Below are 25,305 nucleotides of genomic sequence, written 5' to 3' on the forward strand. Positions count from 1 at the left end.
CGTAAGAAAACCCCACAGAATAACTTAGAATTGGTTTGCATCACCTAGTGGCATAGGGGGTATGGGCATTGCCACTTCAGCATCAGAGGCCAGGAAGTATAGGGATGCTGGCACCAAATAGGTGCCAAGTGGTCTTGCTGCAGGTAGTTGGTGCGGTCCCTGGGCGTATGGGTGTATGTGTGAGTGCGCTTGTGTATATAACGATTTTCCATAAAAATATGCAGTAGCGAGTGTGAGGAGCCACAGACCTGCCCCTTAGGACCCGAGACAGGCAGGGAGGAGATCTGAGCCACTGACATCGAAAGGCCCCCCAGAGCACGGGAACCCAGGGAGGACCACTGCCGGGACCACTGCAACCCCCCCAGAGAGCCCCAACAAAATGCATTCCCAGGGAGCCAGCTCCCAGGCTGACCCAAATAGGCCAAAAGACCACCCAGTCCCAGATGCCACCCAGCCCCGCACCTCATTGCAGCCACAACCAGGCCAGCAGAGCAGCAAAACACACCCCACACCATGATTGAGGTGGCCCATAAGCCACACCCAACACAACACAGGAGGCCAACCCAAATGCAAACCCCAAGGAAACCCACTCTGAAGCCCACAGAGCCAAAACCAAAACCCACCGAGAAGCCGAGACCACTTCACACAGAGAACACCAGGTCCCAAGCCCCCGAGGCCTAGCCAGGACTCTAACCCAGGGGCGACACGCTCCAGGAACCCCCAAGCCCACCCAGTCCTTCCCAGGAGGCCACTGGCACATGCCCCCAAAAAGCATCACATGCATCCACCAGATGTCACCCCCAGAGCCACCAAAGCCTTACCTCGGTGGGGCCACAGGCACAGTCCTGGTGCCGGACCCCCAGCAACCCCAACCCAGGGATACCCCAGATGCCCCACACCCAGACACCCCCTGTATCAGCAACGCCCAGCAGGATGAAGTCAAAGTCCCCTGCCCCCACTAGATGATGGAGCCGATCAAAGGAGCCCAGAGAAATTGATCTTATGTGAAGGCAGAGACTGTCTCTAGACTTGTGTAATCCAACAAAAGGTTTCTATACTGGGTAATACTAAGAACATTTTTATTTTTCCAATTCATGAGGATAGTTTTCTAGCGATACATCCTACTTTTAATGAAGCCTTTTAAATAGTAAATTACTGTATCATTGCAACATTTATTTTTTATCTTTTTACATTGCTCATAAGTCAGTGCAGCTAGGTTAAGTTTTCACAGCCCATTCTTTAACAAGAAATTATACTACAAATAAATATTGATGTGCTTTTAACCATCAATTACATTTCTAAACTATTATTAAATTATTTTGGTTATTTAGGTAATGCAGCCTCAAATGGGGAACTGTGTCCTATGTCCTATTTTTGCCTGTCCCAGGCCCAGATAAATGCAAAGGATTGCGTCAGGAAGGGCATCCGGCCTAAATTTTTTGTTACATCTATCATCCGAGTTAAGAAAATTACCTCCATTGAATCAGTTGAGGTCCAGGTTAACAACGACTACCATTGGTGCAGGTGACAGACAGGGTACTGGTGGAAATTGGGCTACTGTTGGTCAGCAAAGAAAAAGAGGAGGAAGAGAAAAAGCAAGAGTCTAGGACTGAGAGTAGGGACTATCAATGTTGGGACTACGACAGGAAAAGCTCAAGGTGAGTTCATGATGCACAGGAGAAAAGTGGATATATTATGTGTTCATGAGACCATGTGGAAAGGTAGCAAGGCTAGAAGCTTAGGAGCAGGGTTCAAGCTGTTCCACCATGGTGTAGATGTGAAGAGAAATTGTGTAGGAGTTATCCTGAAGCAGGAGTTTATCAGGAATGTGTTGGTGGTGAAAAGACTGTCAGATAGGGTGATAAGTCTGAAGCTAGAATGTTAAGGTTTGATGTTTAATGTTGTAAGTGGTTATGTTCGACAAGTAGGATGTGAGTTAGAAGAGAAAGTGAAATTCTCAAGCAAGTTAGATGAAGTGATGCCCAATATCCTCAGACGTGAAAAAGTGTTTTTTGTGCAGATCTCATCAGACATGGAGCAGGGAACAGTGGTGATGAGGACGTGTTGGGCAGGTTTGGTATTCAAATGCAGAAGGACAGATGGTGGTAGACTTTGAAAAGAGGATGGAAATGGCTGTAGTGAATATTTTCTTCCAGAAGAGGCAGGAACACAGCCTGACATTTATGACCGGAAGTAGGAGCACACAGGTGGATTACATCTTGTGTAGACAATGTAATCTGAAGGAATTTAGTGACTCGCTGTGGTGACCCCTGAAAGGGAAAAGCAGAAAGAAAAATAAGAATTGAAATTATTTAGGCTAAAGAGACAAGATAGAAAATAATAAAAAAAAAATGTAGATGAGATATCATATTGTTTAATGTCAAAGACCTCATCAGTGATAACATGGAAAAACTGGTTTCATAATAATCCTGTGAATTGGTGAAATATTTTTCCACATGGTACTGCAGAGTTATCTGCTCAGTAACATGCAGGATTGCTGTTTTTTGTCCGCATCTTTTTTTCCTAATGGATCCCTTCATTTCTCTAAGTAGTGCTGAAGCCTGTGTATCCTAGCAACAGCGAATGGTGGACACACACTGTGTTCACAAAAACATGCAAGTAGACCCACACTCATACTCAAGTACATAAAGGAACTGTTTCCACTCTATATATGGTTCTGGTGGAGCATTCTGTTTTCAGATCTATTTATTGTTGCTTTCTGTCTGGTTGTTGCTTTGTCTTCAGAATTTCTTCATCACTGCAAATTTTCAGACAAGACAATAGAACAATAGACCTACTTTACAAAGAAACAAAAAGAGCACAGAAGCCCTGATCCAGGAATACGTTCTTTGGAAAAGAAAAGTAAAATGTTAATGAATGTTGCCCCTTTAGTGGCTTCATGTAGAAAAGAGAGACAGATGAACTTTGAGCCTGTTTTCAAATCTAGAGTATGAAAGAGAGCACATACATTTAATCAGAGTAGAAGCTTAGCCAGTAGCTTTGTCTAGGAGAGACAGGGTGAAACACTGAAAGACAGAACCAAATGGATCATTTGTAGAAGGAGAGGATTAAGTTGTTGGCGGCAGCAGCTTTGCCGATGCCCCCCTCCAGGAAGGTGTCACAGCTAGACACAGAGTCTACATACATTAATGCAGCTAGGTTAAGTTATCAAAGCCCATTCTTCAACAGAAAAAAAATGCTGCAGATAAATATTGATGTTCTTTTAACCCTTAATTTTATTTCTAACCTATAAGTGCAGCTTATGTCTAAACAGCAATAACCATTCTAAAGGCAGAAGACCCCATCGAGGGAAGCTCAATTGTTTTCCGGGTTGACAGTGAGAGTTGATTGAATGCACAGTGAAATCACGACCGGGTTGTTCTGTTAAGGACTAGATTAGACTGAACTTTGTTGCTGGTGGGAAGAAAAACAGCAATGGATTGAAATGAAAGCTGAACTGAACTTAGTATAGTTGTAAAAGTTTTCCCTGTACAGCTTCTCTAAATAAAAATACTAAAAACAACATAATGATACTATTTGTCTAATCAATTGCAAATATTATAATAGCTAATATTTAATATTCATTAATGGTGGCTTTTCAGGAGCAGTACTTTTTGAATGAAGATATATGATGTATATCATTTCCAGTTCTGTTCAGATAAATATTATAACCTGTGAACATCCAATAATGACCTGGGATAAACTCTTAGAAGGGCTCCATGCCCCCAGGTTCTGTTTAGTAGTCAGTCAGGTACACAGAAAAAAAAGGTATTACCATATTGGCTTCTCATTCTGGCTCTCCTTCTGATCTCAGATACTCCAAGATCTATGACCCTGCCAACTGGCTGCTAATTGACCCGGTAAATGGAAGGATCTCCACCAATGCCATCCTTGATCGAGAGTCTCCCTTAGTCAAGAACAACCTCTACAATGTTACCTTCATGGCTTCTGATAATGGTGAGATATGCGGATTGTCCCCCCTAAAACCAGAGTTTTTTTTCCTATACCAGGTTACTACAGTGCTCCAGAAGTAACTTGGAAACTGTAGAGATTTAGATTAGATTGATTGCACGTTACTCCTTGGTTGTTTCACATAAAAAGTACTTAGAATAATGTGAAATGTGTCATTTATGTACTTTTTCCAAGTTTTCTAATCATAAACAGTGGTCTGTATTTATTACAGCACTTTTGTAGTTTTATTTACCACTGAAAGGGCTTCTAGACTACGAGTTCAATTCAATTTCAATTGCAATCACAGCAGTAGCTACTTTTCTTACCATGAGATAAAAAAAAAAAACACAGAGAGAACATAAAGATGATAGTAGAAATATTGGCAAATGATTTATGCATTTGTGTCATCACAGTTAGATTACTGCAATGCCCTGTATACTTGTTTGGACAAATAATCCTTTTCACGCCTCCCAAATTCTGCTGGCTCAGAATTTGTCATTAGTCTCACACATACGACTAAAGACCAAGGGGGACCAGAGCCCTTCTGTTCAAGGCACCAAGGCTGTGGAGCAGTCCACCACTATAGCTTCATTTAGATGACTGTGAATTCTTACAGTTAAAAACTTTCCTGTTCAATCAGGGTTTCTGTTGACCTGCATTTTTTAATTGTTTTTAATAGTTTATTCTCATTGTGTCTTATTTCATCTTTTTATTGACTATTGTGGCATCTATTGTTGAGGTACTGGTAGTGAAAAGGTTTATAGGCTAGACCCTGGTTCTAGAGCATTAACATCCAAAATGGTGCCGCTGATGGCAGCCTCGGAGCTTTGCTCTCTCAGTTTCTGCGTGTTTTCGTGGCGCTTTCTACCACCATTCGGTGGTCTCTTTCAGCAGAGAGGAATTCTAAACATCAGACAGTCCTCTCTTGGAATTTTTTCACCATCATTCATTGACGCCAGCTTCCTGGAGATACTGGCCAACGGAGCTGCAGCTCTCTACAGCAGGGGCTATGCGCACCCCTGCCTTCAATGCACCTGGCAAATGTGCATTCCCTGGCCAACAAGATGGACGAACTGCTTCTCCTCACCTGTAAAAACTCAGGCCTCCGCAGTCCTGCTGCCCTCTGCTTTACCAAAACCTGGCTGAGTGAGAACACCCGGACTGTGCATTTCTGATACTGGGCTTTCAGCTATTTAAAGCAGACCACAGTGCCAACTTATCGGGGAAAACGCGAGGAGGCAGAATCTGCTTTTATATACACATAGGTTGGTGCAGAGATAGCTAATCGTTGAAGACATGAAGTCCTGAACTGGAGTCATTTCTCATAAACTGTAAACCGTTTTATTCACAGCGGGAGTTCTCCTCATCTGTACTGGTTGGTGCTGACATACCACCTCAAAGCTCCACTTCAGATGCTGAAAAACAACTGGCTGAGCTGATAGCAGACGTGGAGAAAAAACATCCAGAATCTCTCATCATTGTTGTTGGGGATTTTAACAGTGCCAACCTCTCCAGTGAACGTCCCAAATACAGACAGCACAAGAAATTAAAAGCTTCCAAGCCTGTGGTTCGGACTGTTAAGAAGCGGACTTGTGACTGGAAGCAGATGTTACAGGCCTGTTTTGACTGCACAGATTGGACTGATTTAGAAACTTCAACCACTGACTTAAACCAACTTGTTGAACATACATCAGTTTCTGTGAGGACACGTGTGTGCAGACCAGACCAATACAATGACAATAAACCTTGGTTCACTTCTTATCTGAGGCAGCTGTACAGGGAATAAGGAAGAGGCTCACAGCAGTGGGGACCGAGTCCTGTATAAGCAGGTCAGGAAGAAACTGACCAAGGAGATCAAAGCAGCGAAGAGAAGCTACAATGAGAAGCTAAAGAAAAGCTTAGGGGACATTGGTTCCTTTATAAGGCTGATTGGGCTGCTGCCCTACTACATCTGTGATTTAATTAAACAGACAAGTGTTGATTTTTAATCTTTGCCTTCAAATGATCAATTGTTGCTCTCCGTTTGAACTGGGGAAAAAGGGCTTTTCTTTACTCATGGAACATATTGAAAAAGCCTGGAAATTAACTGAACTTGTTTCATTGAGCATTTTTAAGTCCAGACTGAGGGCACTAGAGATGACCCCCTTAAACTGTGACTGTTTTTCTTAATTTGTATGGTATTTTACTTATGTAATCTAATTTTAATTGTTGTGTAACGTTTGCTGCCTCTTGGCCAGGACTCCATTGAAAAACAGGTTCCTAATCTCAATGGGACTTTCCTGGTTAAATAAACACAATAAATTGAGATTCCTGTAAAGTTCTCTTAAGATCCCACCGAAGCATTTTAGTAAGGTTGATTTCTGAACTTTGACTGGACCAAATCAATTGTTCATTTTTTTCATTCCATTGTAGATTTAGTTCTATGTCTGGGATCAATGTTCTGTTGATGTACTAGCTTCAACTGCCAGGCTACTTACCTTACACATGACTTATAATGACTTATGGTATACAGGTGAGGCCATGTTCATGCTCATTTTAAAGACTGCAAAGTGTCCATGTCCTGTGGCTGCAAAACAAGCCCAAATCATCACCTCTCCAGTCCAAGTTGTTATAAAGTGTTCATGATGAAATGCTGTTTGGTTTTCCCCAGACATGGCTCCCTGGATTTGTTTCATTTGATCTCCTCTCTGTAAAGTCCATTATTTCAGATTTGTTAAGGCAACTAGAGAAATACAGACTGGGTTTTAATTTATTTTTAAACAAGTACTTGAGGTTAATTTTACTCAGTTTTAATACCTGGTAAAAACCATCCAATCTTTTATAATCAGCAATGTAAAACCTTAAAACTAAAAGTTATTGTATTTTGTTTTTGCTGTGGAAATGGCCATTTATATCCAGATTTACCTGCTATCCTGAAATGGAGTTTAAACGAAAATTCAGAATGAAAGACCCACCCTCGCCGACTTCCCCGTGCGTCTCCCGGCCTTCCAATCAGCATCCTGTCCGCCTGATTCATCATCCAATCACCTTCCAACGCCTGGTTTTTAAAGGACCTTCGGCTGTGTTCGTCCTCGCTTGTCAGCTGAGCTCATCTACGACTCCCACGCCTCCTCGCACTGTTCGTAACAGACTCTCCTTCCTCCCTTACCACTCGGAGGAGCGCTTGCCTCGCTTCATGTCTCATTTCTTCCTTGTCTCAGCTCTGAGCAAGTGGAAAGCGCATCAAGAACTCCTACACTTCTCCTGCTAAACGTCACCGAGGTAGCCCGGCCTCCTCACCGGCTCTCGCCACTGCATCACCCGGCCTGGTCTCTCCAGCAGTTTCTCCTTCCATCTTCATCCCTCAAACCGATCATCTTACAACTTTCCATGCTTCATTCATCTCGTTCATGGATTCTCTCCAGCATTCCATGTCATCCCTTACTCACCTGCTCTGTGACTTCACCGCCATCTCTGCCACATCAGCATTTCCTCTTCCCTCTCCATCATCGCTGCCTGTTCCTCGGCCCCTCCCACCGCCGTTCGCCCTTGCTAGCGCCCGGCCTAGCTTGTCTCTAGGTAAGATGTATCACTCCTCTCTCTCTTCTCTATCTTTTTCATTCATGTGCTCTTCAAGCGTGCAGTGTTTCCCACCCCTCTTTTCATTCAGGTTGATCATTTACTCTCATGTATTTTACCATCTCGTTCAGCCTCAGCTCTAAATCCTACGGAGGCAGCTCATTAATCTGGTTTCTCTCATTTTACCATCTCCCGAGGCTGTCTAAATGAATCGCTTCCTCTGATTACTTTTCTGCTTCATTTAAATCATCTCGTCCCCGGCTTTCTGTCCGAACTACCGTACCCTGCTGCCGGTCAGACCTCTCGGAGATTCTCTGGTCCTTGGTCCCCAGAAGCGATCACACTCTCTATCTAACACTGACTCTTAAAGGAACAACTCTCAAACAGCTTCTAACTTTCTGCTCTTTAATTCTAAATTAAGCAGAGAAATGATTACAGAGATCAGCGCTGAGGCTCCTGTCTCGGATCATCGCCGTATGTGAAAGATTGACAAAGAGCCCTATAAGGAGGTCACATGTAGTTTTATATCTGGCACTCCAAAGCAATAGATGTGCACTTCCTTAGTGTTTATCAGTAGATTACTTGCCACCATTGCCGTGTCTGTCTGATAGGTTGTGTAGTAGCTGGTGTCCATTTTTAATCTAAGTGTGCTGCTGCATTCCAATCAAACAGTTATCGGCTACTCCCTTTAAAAAAAAAAACAGTGCCCCAGCCACAGGTCATTCATGTCAAAACCTTAGGCTATTTATCCCCGTATGTGTGTCGACGTGTATTCTTATCTTTATGGGATGTATGGAAGAAATCAGCTATGCTTAATATTATTATTAAGATTAAGATTCTCCCTAACATTTCTTAGGATCCTCTTTTGGCGCTCAGCCGTCTCTAGGCATTCAGAGTCGCCAGCTGCATAGTTTCACCCGAGTATAGATAATTCAATACTTTCCGTCCCTCATCGTTGTCTTATTTCTAATTTGGCTGCTCGTTTTTCATCAATATCTCTAGTCCTTCTCAGCCTTAGCTGCATCCACCCTCGCTCCAGTCTCGTTCTAACTGGAACGGTATCTCCTTCTCTTCCAGCGTCGCCGTTTGCTCGGCTGACTTGTCTTAAGTTTTGCAGTCTGTAGCGTCCCGGTTTAAAAGAAGGTCTCTCAGCAGATGCTTCACAATCCTTTGGTTGAAAGAGCCTTGCATGTGATCACATCGTAAGATCTAAGGATATGCAGAATGTAATGCCTTTTAATAACTCAATCTATATGCTGCTTTTAACCTCTTTGCCTCATTACCTTACCATAAAAGACTTATTTATCTTCAATTATTACATCCCTTTTGTCCTTGACAATCTTTCCCTTGAGTGATTTTACCATATATTTATTAAACATCTCACCTCCCTATATTTCCCAGTGCCATGAAATGATATAAAATATATATTTCAACTGTCTGTGACTTTACTTAGTTTATGATATCGAACCTAATAAACTTTCGTATTGCGATTAAGCGTGCATAACGTACTAAGAATATTGGCACCCTCTACTAAGAAATTAAATAAATAATGTAACTTGGTATTTGCATGTCAAATAAGCTCAGCACATGACCTTGCTGCACTCCTTCTCTTCTGTTTGTCTTCCATTTAAACACAGAGTTGTAAAGGAAGAGCCTGTGTGTGCTTCTCTGTGACTCAACAAAAACAAAATTGTACTTGAGTGACAAATCTTTGTCCTCGACACAGCTTTTAATATGTAAGCACTTATTTTTGCCGGAAGCAGCCAGATTTTTAGTTTACGAGAAAGGCTTGTCTTAATGGTCTTTGCCAAAAGGCTTTGAGAAAGTTATTTTAACAGCAGAGTTTAGCTATAAATACATTTAGGTGTTTATCATCTGAGTAACTAGTTGAGATGTTTCCTTAGTGCATGGCTAAGAGATCATTGAACATTTCTTCTTTCTTCCTGTCTGTGACAACTGGCACCATGCTCCACCGTAACCTGCGAACAGGTGGATATGACTTGCCAGGGGTGGAGTTAAGCATGTGCCTCTCATTGGCTACCAACCCTTATCTCCTGATGGTGGAACCTCAAGCAGCCAGTCAGGGATTATTATTATTATTATAATATTTAAACCTTGTTCCCTTATCAACCAGGTGCTAAAACTATTTCCTGTTTTGATATTCATCATAACTATCTTTTCCCGTGATGATCATAAAGCACACTTTCTCTGTGCACATTGTGTTGGCGCTGCTCTGTTCAGTGGTTTACAGCCTCTCCCCGGACTATGCGTTTCAACATAAGCACTAATCGTGCTACTGCCACAGCAGCTTAACAAACTCTTATGAAACATTTATGAACAGTAAATTTTTACTAAGGTTATTTACACGGACGTAGCTCCGTCCGTAGGTTTTGGGGGTTTCTCAGGGCAATTCGTTTCTGCTGTAAGGCCTTCTTTCTTTCCTGATCTGAATCCCCAGCTTTCTATGAGATCATCCCATCACTATAGCCTGCTGCATTTGGATCATTTTCTGATAATGCAGCAGTGGTCGATCCCGTTAGTCAAAACCGCTCGTCCTCTAAGGCATTATGCCTTACCTCTGGTGCATCCTGGCAAGTCATAACTCATAACTTCATCATTCCTGCGCATCATGTTCCAGGTTATTCTATTTAGTTCCTAGGTCTTCTGTTATTTCTCCCCATCAGTCTACTTCAATTTCTCTTTTAAAGTCTAAGGTTGATTGAATCCATCTCTTCATCCTTGCTAATATCAACCTGCATTCTATTATTTATCAGGTTTAACCTTTTTTCTACTTTCAAATCCTTTTCCTTCGCATGCCCCATTTCTCACGCTAGAAGGAGCCCCATGTCCGCATCCTGTTCCCCAATATTATAGGCATGTACAGTTCAATGCATTACGCCCCATCCAGTTTTCACGCCAGTCCTTCAGAATAGGAGCAGCCACTATTGCAGTGACCCAATTTCTCTCCCTCAGCCGCTCTCCAGCAATTGGGTCGTTGGTCTTCTTCATCCTTCTCTTCCTATGTTTGCCCGAATTTCCACTCTGTTTTATCTGCTCAATGTTTTATCAGCTCTCAGGTAAGAGCTCCCAACAATTCCTGGTGGTGGTTGGCGTTTATCAATCATTGGCTTTGTTCAATCGTCATTTTACTGTTTTGCAAGTCTCTTCCCCTCAGCACCTGCCAGTCTTGTCTAATTTTCTCCCTCACTATAGCTCACCTATGTTCTTCAAAAAGTACTTCTATTCCTTTTGCCCTTCCTTAATTGGAGGCTGATTATTCCTTGTCTTCACATGCTTTGTGCAATTACTTTACTCATTCAATTCAATTCAATTCAAAAATACTTTATTAATCCCAAAGGGAAATTAAATATCTTCATCTTCCTGCATTTACCTTGATGTTCTTTAATTACTCAACCCCGACTCATAGATCTTTATTTTAACCTTATTTCTTATCGTCATCTGTATTTCTTTAATGGCATTTTCAGCACTCCATAGATTTCTGTAATTTCTTCATCTCATTTTTCTTCATCCTTCATCTTTTTATTCCTTCATTACCTGTTCTATCTGTTCTTTACTAGCTGATCCGTTCATAACTTCATATCTTTATTCAAATCCTCAGCGGAATATACGTCTAATCACGCATTGCATATCTATCATCTCGCTCTGGTCTCTAAAGTTTGAAATAATCACGCATTGCCTACATCGGCATATCTATCACTTCGCTCAGCTATTTAAGCATCAATCATCATGCATTGCCAAGTGGCATATCTATCATCTCGCTCTGCTTTCTAAAGTTTGAAATAATCACGCATTGCCTACATTGGCATATCTATCACCTTACTCTGCTCTCTAAGCTTTCATCAAGCGTTGCATCGGCTTGCATTGCCAACACGGCATATCTATCATCTTGCTCTGCTTTCAAAGTTTGAAATAATCACGCATTGCCAAACACGCCATATACCTCGCTCAGCTATTTAAGCATCAATCATCATGCATTGCCAAGCGGCATATCTATCATCTTACTCTGATCTCTAAACTTTTCATCAAGCGTCGCATCTCCTTGCATCACCTAAACGCCATATCTAACACTTCTTATTGCCCTTTTCGGCATATCTATCATCTCCTCTGCTTCTCAGTTATTTTCCTTACTTCATACCATATTTACAAACTTCTCTTTTCTGCTTTAATCTTTCCTGCAGCCTTCGCCCCTCTCATTTTCCTATTTCATCCCACTCTCCTTGGTACTCAATTAGACCTTGTCACGTCCTTGACCTTATTTTTTGGGGGGAAGACATCTCTAAATCTAAGCCTTACAAATGTTCATCTTAGCTCATATCATTCACAGCATTCATGTCTTCCTCCCAGGTCTGAGCGCCAAAGATATAATTATGTAATTTCACATCATTAAAACTTTTCTAATTGCCAACCTTCTCTTTGTGAGTCTTTTCAGATTGAAATTGAGTTTAGACAAAAATTCAAATTGAGAAACTCATCTCAACTTCCAACTCCATCTAACTACACCACTACGTTCTCCGCTCTAACCACTCAGTTTCTGGTCCGCATTGCTCTTCAACCAATCGTCCCTCAATTTTTTGTTTTAAAAGAAACTTCATACGCAGAATGTCTTGCTCTTCAGCTGAGCTTCGACCCTCCTCCACCCCATCTCCACCATCAGGCTTCCAACGTGCTTCCAACTCCCTGATCTCCTCAGGCCTCCACTCCACCACCAGTATCAGGATCCCGGGGGGAAGACTTCTCTAATTCTAACCCTAAGATGTTCATTTAACCTCATATCATTATCAGCATCCATATCTTCCACCGGGGTCTGAGTGTCAGAAGAAAACAAACATCAGCTAATAAACTCCTCTAATTGCCATCTCTGTGTATCTCTCATTTGTGAGTCTTTCCAGGTTGAATTAGGCTGCACTCAGACTTTTTAGTGCAGTTAACAAATACTAACTGGAGGAAGAAAAACTTACTATCTCCTGATTTTAACCAACAATTTTAGTTATTAAATTTCCTTCAGCATTATATAGTGGTCATGTGTAAATGACACATAAAAAAACTGGTTCAAATGCAATAACTTCTCTGAAGTTTTTATTTCAGGAGAAACAAGTTTATCTTCAAAGTTTTGGTTCAATGGGTAGCAATTAGGGTTCATACACAGTCTGAATAAATGTGTAAAAGTATGGTTAGCATTTTTCAGGTTTGAACAAGTACAAAAAAAGAAAAGTCACCATGGCATCTTTATTTTCCAGGCTTAATCCCTTATTCTGTTATCTAAGATATCTGGATTTCTAAAGAATAAAAAACTTCTTATGGTGATTTAACTTAAGTCCTTCATTGTTTGAACAGCCATGTCTTAAGAAAGAGAAGTGATAGAACCCACAGATAAACACATTCAAAATAAAATATAGACTCTTTTAAGCATCTTGTAAAATGTTTTTAGATCTGAGTTTTGGGCTGGACCTGAGTGTGGTTTTAAAACGTGTTGAGGCTTTGGCAATCAGAATACTTGCAGCAACAATGAATGTAAAAACAGTGCTATAAAAATATCTGTGTTGGATAATTTAGTTCAGCTTTCAAAGATTGAAGTGAGGTTCGAGGTAAACCAAATTTAACTTGCAAAACTGCCTATTCCCAAAATGCCTAATCAGACGCAAGCCCCAATGCATTCTTCCTTCTTGGTTTATAAAACACACAGATAATAAAGTCAAACTTATTAAAAGAACGTATTCAAATACTGAAAAATATTTTAAATGTGAAACAGGAAAGCAAGAAATTGTGAAATGGAAAATGAGTGAAAACCTTGTTTTCTTCCTCTAAATTTAGACACTAGCTGTCAAGCTATCTCCTTCAGACAACTAAGTGGGACATTATTGAAATATTATCAAAATAGTGCATAATGCTCAGTGCTCTCCACATCCTTTCTGACATGACGACCTTTGTTGAATGTTGCCTTGTGGTGGCAGTATCTATTCTATAAACCGCAGATTGATTATCCAGGGCTGAATATTGGCGTATTACAGAATTGCAACGAATCTCAGATACAGTCCTAATTTCTAAAGGAAATTCTTTTTTTCTCTATTTATTGTATGATATTTCTCCTGCCCAAAGTCTGTCTCTTGTTCTCACCACAAATGTGCTTTTTAAGCAGTGGAAAGAGCCTTCTCTGTTCCTGTGGAGGATTGATGAAGAAGAATGTCATTTAGCTCAGTTGACTCACTCGACCCTGCCACCTCTGCATATAGAGAGCCTGTTCTCTGTTCGCCGACTGTTTTACCATGTCTTCTGCTATTGTCATTCATCCACCGATAGAAGCTTATTGACTCCAAACCACACTTAGACACATCAACAGATACACATTCTTTTACAAATAGAAAAATCCAAATGTGCGCAGTTTTTCAGCATTCTCTGTAAAATATAAAAATACACTGTGGATCCACACAACTGCCTTAAATTTCTTATTTCTTATGTTATGTAAGTTGCTGTACCTTTTGTACATAAGTTGTGCATTTTTTTATTTCGTTTAGAAATAAGAGACTTTACATTCAGTAGCATAAATATCTTTAGGTGAGGATTATGGTCATTTGTAGCAAAGTCATGTATAGCAAAGTATTCCAAGCAGTGGCTTAACTCAAACTTCTGAGGCCAGTGGTCAAATTTTATATTGGACCTTAATGTAATTTTGACCTTCTTCCAAGACGATATGATCTACCAGAATACTGTGCGATGTGTTTGCTATGTTTGGTAGATGTTAAAGCTCAAATAATTTTCTTGTTGTCCAGGCATCCCTCCTGCCAGTGGTACAGGAACCCTTCAGATCTACCTGCAGGACATAAATGACAACGCACCTAATGTGTTCCCTTCTGAAGTGGAAATGTGTGAGAAGCCAGATCATAGGTCCTTAAACATCACAGCTAAAGACCCCGACCTGAATCCCAATGCTGGACCCTTTGTGTTTGAGCTAGGAAATCATCCATCAGATGTACGCCGCAACTGGACCCTCAGTCGCCTGAATGGTTAGTACAAGATAAAATGTCTCAAATTCTCAGGGGTTTTTTGACATATACTGTAAGGGTGTTCGTCCATCAGGTTGTTTTAATATTTCTGCTTGAAGGACAAAATCCATTCATTTGTAAAGTATTAGGTTATTCATGGAATACAGCTGCAACATATTAGTAGAATATATTGAAGTGAAGCTGTTTAATATACATAAAGTGAAACTAAACCCCATCTAAAAGAATAACTCGGCCCCAAGACAAGTTTTGAAAAATGCCACCAAAGTGAGCAGTGCCAAGTGTGAGTATGAGCAGAGCGGTTTAAGCAGGGGTGTATTCAGGAGCACGAGAGAAAGTGGCAGCTAGTTTAATTTCACAAATTCAAACATGGAGAGTGAGGAGTGACGCTGGTAGTTTCACCATGGATAGGTCTTTTGAGGTGGAGGATTTTTCACCCCCCCTAGTCACTGGAGGTTAAGAGAGGCTTTATGGAGCCCAGTGGGCCTGAGCCTTATCAGTTTGAGCTGCTGGCTTGATAGGTTATTTCATGACATTTAAAGACATACCTGGGGATGTATTTTAGGGAAACACCTCAAACGAACTGCTTCTTTGTGTGACATCATAAATGAAAAACTAAAAAGACCCAGAGATCAGGAAGAGAATTGTTGATTTCCACTCGAAAGACTGCAGCCATTTTCTAGAAAACACCTAATGCATTTGTCAATTGTCGCCGTCTATTACTGTCAATTCTATGTGTGATTGTGCTGTTTGTTTTAACTGTGACAGTGAATGTCCCTACTAATGTTCGATCGCCAAACATTGCTGAATCTTTAAGTTTCACCCAACTCTTGAAAATAGATACATAAACACCATACAAAAAACGTATTATGGGGATCCCAGCTCACCTGATTCCGCCCCTGCGGCGAAAAGACAGATGTTGTCAGGGCAAACACAGTGGGAGGCTGGTGAAGGTGAAGGCTTTTTGCGGTGCTCTCCGTCTGCTTCTTTTAAAGATTATAGATCGGTGCCTGGAATTGTTATTTCTTAGTGTTCGCTAGACCCTTTCGATGACTGGCTGGTACCTCTTGGCCAAGATGAAACCTTCCAGCCCCACCACCCCTGGTCTCCTCATCCCTGCTGGCGTGGTATGGATCAGAGGAACTTGCGGCATCTGGGTTGGGTTTCCAAGACAGCCAAGGAAGCGTCAGGACTGGTCTGGTCAATGCTCTCTAGCAAACAAAGCATTTGTTCTGAAGGAGTTCTTCATTCCACAGCAATTGGATTTTCTATTTGTGACGGAAAGTTGGCAAGTTGGCATTGGTGAGTCCAGTATATTTACCGAACCTCTACCAACTATTTTACCTCTGTGCAGATGTCCAGCCGAGGAGGAGATACAGCTAACATCTTTAACAGTTCTTTTTAGTCTCCTCTTTTACCAGCTTTGAATTGAGCACATGTGAGCCCCAACAGTGTTGTGTGCTGTGGTATTTTGGCCTCCTAAATATAATAAGGACATTTTTAATGACTTTTCTGATTTATTAGCAAAAATTCTGCCTAACTATGACTAAGTCCTTATTATGGGTGACTTTATTATTCATGTGTGTTCCCCAGATAAGCCTTACTTACCCTTTTAACGTTGTACAGTCTGTGTCTGGCCCCACACATGAACATGGACTTACTCTTGACTTGATTTCATGATATGGTCTGCCTGTCCTTAATAATCTTGAGATTTGTGACGCTTTGTTTTCCGATCATATGCCCATTTTATTCAAAGATGCTTTAACCTGTGCTACGAGAACTCAGACGTGAGTCCCGTCGAGCTGAGCGAAAGTGGTCAAAGGGTAAATTTCATGTCATTTCAAATACTAAAGAACTGCTGGCATCAATATCAAACAACGCCAGAAGAAAGCATTTCTTGGATATTATCCTAACTGTCACAATCCCTGTGTTGTTTAGGACTATTGACTCTGCTTTCAAATCTCCCCAGGCAACTGGTATTGATTCATCTCCTGCGGCTTGTGAACCTTTTCTTCATTTCTTTATTTATAAGCTAATATCAACTAGGGTGTAAATCTGACATGCTGATTGTGACCCGTAAGTCTCTGTTATCTGCTCTGCTGTTTTTAACTAGTTTGAGCATGTGCATTTGTCATCTTTACATAAGATTGTTACAAGTTACTCCACCTCCATTTCAGGTGTTGTGCTGTTACTGGTAAATTACATAAATGGTGATTAGGTACTTTATGCTTTGGAATTAACTAACTCATCTGGTTGTACTCTAAGGGATCATAAACCAGGGTCACAAGTATTCCCAAACTGTGTGGTTGATCATGCCCAAGCCTGAAGACAAAAAACTGGTGCCTCATTAGATTATACTTTCAGACAGTTTAGGTATGAAAGACTCTATAAGACCTGAAAGTAAAGGCCCTGCTGATAAAACATATTCTAGCTCCCTGGATGGAACACATTTGGAAAAGATTATGTCACTAATGAACCGGGTGAACTTATGTGCTGCCCAGAGAGTTGATCCTACACTAAAACACTCAAGGTGGTGAGTCTTGAGGAAGTTGAAAATGAAATATAGCCTATTTCATTAAAAATGGTGTTTTCATCCTAGTTTTTAGTACCTGAGGAGGGACACACGATGTTTGATGTGATGTAAGCAGACTGCTGTTTAGTGACTGGTCATGGGACTAGGAGAAATGAGAAGGTTTTCAAAGAGGTAGTGCAGGAAAAGTTTAATAAAACTTAAGAGCAACTACAATAATATAAAGGACCACAATGCCTAGAGCGGGTCAAACTGAAATATAATTTTACCGTTTACAAATCATAAACCATGCTAGAAGGCTGAAAGAAAAGAAAAAAACACTATGTCAGCTTTCTGAATTACATGCATGAATAACATCCTAAACCTATATACATCTTCATGTCACATTGCCGAAGACAGCACTAGTTAGAGTGAATCACTTCAGCATGGACTGCTTTGAGAACTCACATCAGGAGTTGCAGAAGGGCTTTGACTGAAGAAAAGTTCAGTCCCTACTGTTTGTGGCAAATCTGCAAATGACAGGAATGCAAGTACTTGTTGTGTTATAAGTTTCAGTTTCGTTTTCACGTGTACGAAATGCTAGTTGGAGGCAAGTCCAGATACAGCTAATTTGCATAAAAGTGACAGAGCCCTAAAACAGCTCATTGTGAAAGGAGTTCAAAAAAGGGGAAACTGTGGAGGTGAAATCTCAATATCTGAGAATGATTTTGTACGAAAAATGTAATTAACATGTATTGGATAACCCACAAACCTAATTCAAATCAAATATTTAGAAGGAAGTATAATAGCTCACCTGTAAAATCCTTAATTTGTCTGTAATTTTTGTGAACTTTTTTTCCCCTTTCCCAAATATTGCTGGGTAATCTTAATAATAAAGCACATCACTTCAGTTAGTAAAACAATTACAACCAATACATAAATGCATTGTTTAAGCATTGTAGATTTTAAGATTTCTTGTTGTTTAGTGTTTCTTTCTTACCTTTAACTTAACACAGTTGTTTCACTTTATTGCCGGTGTGACTTTACATCCTCTACCTAAAATCTATTTGTTCTTAACATGAATCACTACCCAGTATAAGGATTGTGTGTATTAAATAACGTAGTTGCCATGGTGACACTTTCAGGATGTGATCACATAAAGAAATAATCCGCTATTTGCAGCATTATATATATATATATATATATATATATATAATAACATAATAACAGCGATACAACCCTGATCCTTAGGTACAAATCCCAGTTCCCTGGAGGTGCCACATTCATTTGTTTAAACAATTAAAAGGAAGCCATCGTAACATGTCCTGCTGCTTATTGTATATATCAACCTGGAAACAAAAGAAAAGGTCTTGTAAAGGTGCTGGTGAAACGGCCCTTTATTATTCAATTCCTTTCAGTTTATTTATATAGCACCAATTCACAACACATCGTCTCAAGTCGCTTTGCAAAGTCAATTCAATCGGTACATACATTCCAATTAATCCTAACTGTCAGTCAAATTCAGTTTATTGTTGAAACTGTTTTTCTATCTTAGGAAACCCAGCAGATTGCATCCAGTCAGTGACTTGCAGCATTCACTCCTCCTGGATGAGTATGTAGAGACAGTGGACAGTCACTGGCGTTGACTTTGCAGCAATCCCTCATACTGAGCATGCATGTAGCGACAGTGGAGAAGAAAACTCCCTTTTAACAGGAAGAAACCTCCAGCAGAACCAGGTTCAGTGTGAGCGGCCATCTGCCACGACCGACTGGGGGTTTGAGAGAAAGAACAGAGCAGAGAAGGAAAAAGAACACAGAAGCATTGATCCAGGAGTCCTTTCTATGTTAAGAAAAAGTAAAACATTAATGGTTATAGCGCCTTTAGTGGCTTCATCTAGTAGAGAAAGACAGGTAAGCAAATGAGCTCTTAGCCAGTTTTCAAGTCTAGAGTATAAAAGACAGCACATATAGTTAGTCACAGTAGAAGCTCGGCCAGTTGCTATATCTAGGAGAGACGGGGTTAAACACTGAAAGACAGGGCCGAGTGGATCATCTGTAGAAGGTGAGCATTAAGTTGTTGGCAACAGCAGTTCAGCCGATGACCTCCTCCAGGAAGGTGCCACAGCTAAACACAAAGCCAGGCCAGATGTAGCTTCTAAGAAGAGAAAAAAACTGAGAGAGAATATAGAGTTAAAAGCTTAAATAACATCAAATAACACAAAATTGGAGAAAAGTATGAAAATGTAGCAGAGTGAGGGAAAGTGGTCATTATGTCCTCCAGCAGTCTAAGCCTATAGTAGCATAACTACAGAGATAGCTCAGGATAACCTAAGCCACTCTATAAGCTTTATCAAAAAGAAGGTTTTAAGCCTAGCCTTAAAAGTAGACAGGGTGTCTGCCTCATGGACTAAAACTGTGAGCTGGTTCCACAGGAGAGGAGCCCGATAACTAAAGGATCTGCCTCCCATTCTACTTCTAGAGACTCTAGGAATCCAGTTAAACAACTCCTGTACCAACATGGAACACAAGGCCCGTCAGCGAGGAACAGGCCTTTCCTACAAAAGTAACACCAAATAACAGATTATAGTTCCAATGCAAACTTGTCCCAGTTCAGTTCAGAGGAATGGCCCAAAATTCAAGCAAAGTCTTGTGAGAAGCTTCTGGAAGTATACCCAAAACATTTGATTTACACTCACCGGCCACTTTATTAGGTACACCTGTCCAACTGCTCGTTAACGCGAGTTTCTAATAAGCCAATCACATGGCAGCAACTCAATGCATTTAGGCATGTTTTCATGGTCAAGACGATCTGCTGCAGTTCAAACCAAGCATCAGAATGGGGAAGAACTGTGATTTAAGTGACTTTGAACGTGGCTTGGTTGTTGATGCCAGACGGGCTGGTCTGAGTATTTCAGAAACTGCTGATCCACTGGGATTTTCACGCACTATCATCTCTAGGGTTTACAGGGAATGGTCCGAAAAAGAGAAAATATCCAGTGAGCGGCAGTTCTGTGGGCGCAAATGCCTTGTTGATGCCAGAGGTCAGAGGAGAATGGCTAGACTGGTTCGAGCTGATAGAAAGGCAACAGTAACTCAAATAACCACTTGTTACAACCAAGGCATGCAGAAGAGCAATGACAATGAGTTTACTGTACTGAAAATGGCCTCCACAGTCACCAGATCTCAATCCAATAGAGCACCTTTGGGATGTGGTGGAACGGGAGATTTGCATCATGGATTTGCAGCCGACAAATCTTCAGCATCTGTGTGACGCTATCATGTCAATATGGACCAAACTCTCTGAGGAATGTTTCCAGTGCCTTGTTGAATCTATGCCACGAAGGATTAAGGCAGTTCTGAAGGCAAAAGGGGGTCCAACCCAGTACTAGCAAGGTGTAACTAATAAAGTGGCTGGTGAGTGTAAATCACATAGTTATAAGGAAATTCTATTTATCTAAACTTCTGATTTTGAAGAAAATTAAACCTTTGCCTATACACTGTGGGCCTCATCTTCAAAAGGTTTGTGTGTACAAAACCACCCGCAAACTCGGCTGCAAACGCAAAGCTGATGTACAAACCAGTACAAACCAGATTTATGAAAAATCAGCTGCTATCTGATCAGCTAGAGTATACTCATCTAATATATCACGCATCAATCTACACAGGGGAACCTTTATCATTGGAGGTTGACCTCTTCTGCAAGTGCTTCTTGTAGGTTGTGGTAACCCCTGTTGGCATTACTATGTCAGCAGCTGGGAATATCTTAATTGGGGAAACAATCAAGATATTCGTGTAGGGGCACTAAGTAAAATAATAAACTGATAAAGTTTGTCCATCTAGAGCCCACTGATGGCCCACTTTTTCTATACTAAGTAGCAAAGGATTGATTCTTGAGGTTTGTCCTCCTGACAACTGGCCCCTACGTAAATTGAAGTATGATTTTAATTTCAACTTTCTGTTTGTATTACTGAAGAGTGTTAAACATCCTGGCCAAGTATGAGTCCATACAAAGTCCCAGGAGGGGCACCACACGGAGTTCCCAGGTACAGCTCTTCCATAAGTGCATAGGTGTATATCTTATCCCCTCAAATTTAGTTCTTGTCCTCCGCAATTTACCACATCACAATCAAATTGAAATGTTTGGCTTGCTGATAGATTGTAATGTAGGTCTACTTTACTCTACTTTACAAGGCATTTGCCATTGCTTTTGTTAATATTTCCCGTGTTGTTTTAGTGCTAGATTAGGTTCAATGCTTTTTTCGGGTTTCTAATTGTTTCCCTGAATTTTAGTCAGATTTTTTATTTTTGGTTTCTAACCAGAGTAACGAAAGCACTATTATTATAGATGTTAAGAAAAAACAGCCCAGAGTGCCAATGCTTTGACATTTCGCTCTCCCTCTTCAGTTTCTGCACCCATGTCACTCAGGTGCTTTCAGATATCTCTGAGGTTTCTGTCTGTAGGTGGTTCTCCTTTCCTACAGTGTGATTTGTGCCAATATCTGCTACCTTTGACTGTCCATCGTCCAACCACACTCTCAGTCCGTAGGTAGTGGAACTTGCCACTTTAAAGGGACCTATTCACCTTGGCTGATTCCACGTCTGATGGAACACCTTATTTATCCACTCTCCTTCCTTGATCTTCTCAGGCTCCTTTCCTGTTGGTTCTTTGGTGAGGAGGTCCTGTACATTCTGAGATAAAAAACTTCACAGCAGATTGCAACTGTTGGATATAATCTGACATCTCCTCCCTTTGTGAGTATAAATTAGGCTCACAACCACTACTCATCCAAGCAGTGAATGGACAGGGCATTTTTCTTCCTGTCAACAATATATGTGGAGTCAAATCAGTTCATTGGGTGATGACAAGATTATTTCCTCCCTGACCAAAGCTTTGCACTCATGTCAGTTTTCACTGGCAATAGATGCAGCCATGTTAGTCTCTGAGCTAGTATAATGGATATTGGGTTGGAGCAAGATTTTCTGTAGTTTAGTAGTTTGTTTACACAGAGTAAACCTATTGTTGGAGATAAACATTTACTACATATTTCTTAGGACTACCCATGGGTTTTTGGCCACCCCCATAAGGGGCTCAACTGCTGTCAAGGTAGAGAGGCCAGCTGTATTCTCCAGTCTGACCAGCTCATGGGACTCAAGGTGTGCAGCGAGGCATGTTCTGACATTTCCCAGAGCTAGCTCCAGACCAATAAACCCCTTTAAGAATTCTTTTATCCACGTATGAGCACCTTTATGTGTGTCTGGTAAGGTGGATTTCAACAGAGTGCTATCCTTTGGTTTCCACCAGGGGCATCTGGTAATTACCAGAATAATCTTCTCTGGGTTAATTTTTCCTGCTTACGTTTTACCCATGTCCTGTAGGGAGAGTTTTATATGTGCCCTTTCCGCTTGTGAGACAATCTGCTGGGTATACTCTGCACCCTCTCATATGGGTTGAATCTGGCTCTGGTGAATGACTTGTCCTTTGACCATCTGTGTCTGATTGTTTAGTTGCACTGTTTTCAAACACCTTCGGTCTCGCTCCTTTCTTAGTATTTTTTTTTTCAGTTTCCTGGTGTAAGGCATACAGAGAATAAGCAGGATTTTTTAAACTGCCTTCTGTCGAGCTCATTTCCTGACCTCTTCTTTACCATTCCTTTACCATCTTTCTCAGCACAGTTTTTCCAGGCTTTCATCCCTTTTTTCCACAGCTCCTGTTCTCTTTTCCATCATTATATTTAACTCTTCCTCCAGTTCTTCCTCTTCCACTCTAAATGGATGCACATTTCCTGTTTTCTACTCATTACTCTCATCTCCTTTTGTTGTATCTGTCTCTCTTCCCTTTTCCTGATTTAGGGTCATTCTCTGAATTACTTGTAAGACTTCCTTTATCATACTTTAAATTTTTTACGATCTAGCTCATTGCCAAGCTCTTTCTTTTTTCTTGTTTAGAATGCCCTAATTTAAAGACTAATTGACCCTTCTGTATTTGTACCACTGGCATTTGAATAATAAACTCTCCACCTGGGTGTCTTTTTTTGTTTATTTTTGTTTATTTCTGACTGTTCTGGGGATGTGGACTGTTGCATGCCCAGAGTGAAGCATGGGGGTGGATCAGTGATGGTTTGGGCTGCCATATCATGGCATTCCCTTGGCCCGATACTTGTGCTAGATGGGCGCGTCACTGCCAAGGACTACTGGACCATTCTTGAGGACCATGTGCATCCAATGGTTCAAACATTGTATCCTTAAGGCGGTGCCGTGTATCAGGATGACAATGCACCAATACACACAGCAAGACTGGTGAAAGATTGGTTTGATGAACATGAAAGTGAAGTTAAACATCTCCCATGGCCTGCACAGTCAACAGATCTAAATATTATTGAGCCACTTTGGGGTGTTTTGGAGGAGCGAGTCAGGAAACGTTTTCCTCCACCAGTATCACGTAGTGATCTGGCCACTATCCTGCAAGAAGAATGGCTTAAAATCCCTCTGACCACTGTGCAGGACTTGTATATGTCATTCCCAAGACGAATTGACGCTGTATTGGCCGCAAAAGGAGGCCCTACACCATACTAATAAATTATTGTGGTCTAAAACCAGGGGTTTCAATTTCATTGTCCAACCCCTGTATATTCCATAAGCTCCATCCATTCTTGGGCCTCCTGATATGGATGCACTAACCTTGGTGAAGTGGAGGCCTGTACTGAGGTGTGAACCTCCATTCTTTGGTCCTGGCTTTTCCTTTTGTACTGCCTGCACAGTGGGACAGTTTGCACTGTAAAAGCAGATGCTAAAATGAATTTTTCTTGTGCTTGTGACTGTCTGTTTTTAAGAGTTGTGGTATGACACCTGCACTGCGTGAGGGTGTGTGGGGGCCCCTTCTAAATGAGCAAACACTCCCTCCTTACAAAGGTACTGGTACCATTGTTGGAATAGTTTTAGTTGATGTTTGACCTCTTTTGCTGGCTTGAAATGTATTACTCTACACCTCCTTGTAGCCAGAAGGACACCCAGGTACCCTTCTGGAAACTCATTTTCTGGATCACACTTTTTTTTTCACCATCTTTGTATGGAGCCATCTTGTACACCTTCTCACCTTCACGCGCTCTGGCCACCCAGGAAATATGGCACATTATGTCCTGAGTACCTGGAGCTTAGCGAGGAAGGAATCTAAAGTTCCTCCCTGACATCAGAGCTTATATTCCACCACACACTTTACACCCTAACCAGAGATCAGTGTACTCCAACATATAGTGGACTCAAGTTAGCACTGTTAGGTTTCCTTCCCACTGCTTCCACTGAACTCTGGTTTATTGTTTTATTTTCATATACACACAGAAAAATAACTCCTACACTATATTTCCCTATCGTTCAAGTGATTCCATAATTTTCACTACCAGTAACTTCTTTTTCTCATCGGACAGCCCGGCTCAGCCCCCTTAACCCGTACAGTTAATTTTGTTTTACCGAATACTTCTTACCTTCACTTTAAATTCCCTTTTTTCTTTCAAAATCCCAGAATCTTAATGCCTTAATTCCTATTGTAGTATCTTTCAACCTTTAATTAGCAAAACAGTGTACTTTAGATCGATCAACACAACCAAATTATGTCTCAATGAGACATGCAGAAATTATAGAGAAGGTTTTCCTTCTACCTTATCTTATGTTAAATGGGAGTTTTTCCTCTCCACTGTCACTACATGCATACTCAGTATGAGGGATTGCTGCAAAGTTAATGCCAGTGACTGTCCACTGTCTCTACATGTTCATCCAGGAGGAGTGAATGCTGCAAGTCACTGACTGGATGCAATCTGCTGGGTTTCCTTAGACAGAAAAACTTTTAAACACTGGGTCACCTCACTGGGTCCATCCGGACCACAAACGTAAAGAATCTGTTTGTAGAACAACTTCAAACTCTCCTGCCTTCTGCATGCGCAATTACGCACTCAGAAGCACCCTGCGCAAATTAACAGAGACGGGAAATAATCTCTTCAGGGCAGAGGCTGCAATGACAAACCTGCTGCTGTGAATAGTGACGACAAAAGTTAACGTACTGTAACATTCCAGAAAAAGCAGGAACAGATTGGAACAGACAGAAAAATACACAACTGGATCATTTATAATGATGCAGCACAACAACCCCTAAATGTATCAAGCACCACAGTTTTGTTCACTATTCCTCTAGTTTCGCTGAGGACAGTAGCAGCCAAGCAGTAGACACAATTTCCGCATTTAAATATCCATTGCACACGCAATGTTTGTAGATTGCAC

At 41.1% G+C, this 25,305-nt stretch overlaps 1 protein-coding gene across 1 annotated transcript in view; it reads left to right on the forward strand.

The window, feature by feature from the left end:
• The window catches only part of LOC124873599 (cadherin-2-like), a 185,445-nt gene that overhangs the window by 120,439 nt on the left and 39,701 nt on the right, over positions 1 to 25,305 (forward strand). Inside the window, exons 11-12 of the mRNA XM_047374346.1 lie at positions 3,815 to 3,957; positions 14,298 to 14,531. Coding sequence (XP_047230302.1) covers positions 3,815 to 3,957; positions 14,298 to 14,531 — 377 coding nt within the window. The remainder of the gene's footprint in view (positions 1 to 3,814; positions 3,958 to 14,297; positions 14,532 to 25,305) is intronic.

The sequence above is a fragment of the Girardinichthys multiradiatus genome, chromosome 9, assembly GCF_021462225.1.
Source record: "Girardinichthys multiradiatus isolate DD_20200921_A chromosome 9, DD_fGirMul_XY1, whole genome shotgun sequence".
NCBI lineage: Eukaryota > Metazoa > Chordata > Actinopteri > Cyprinodontiformes > Goodeidae > Girardinichthys > Girardinichthys multiradiatus.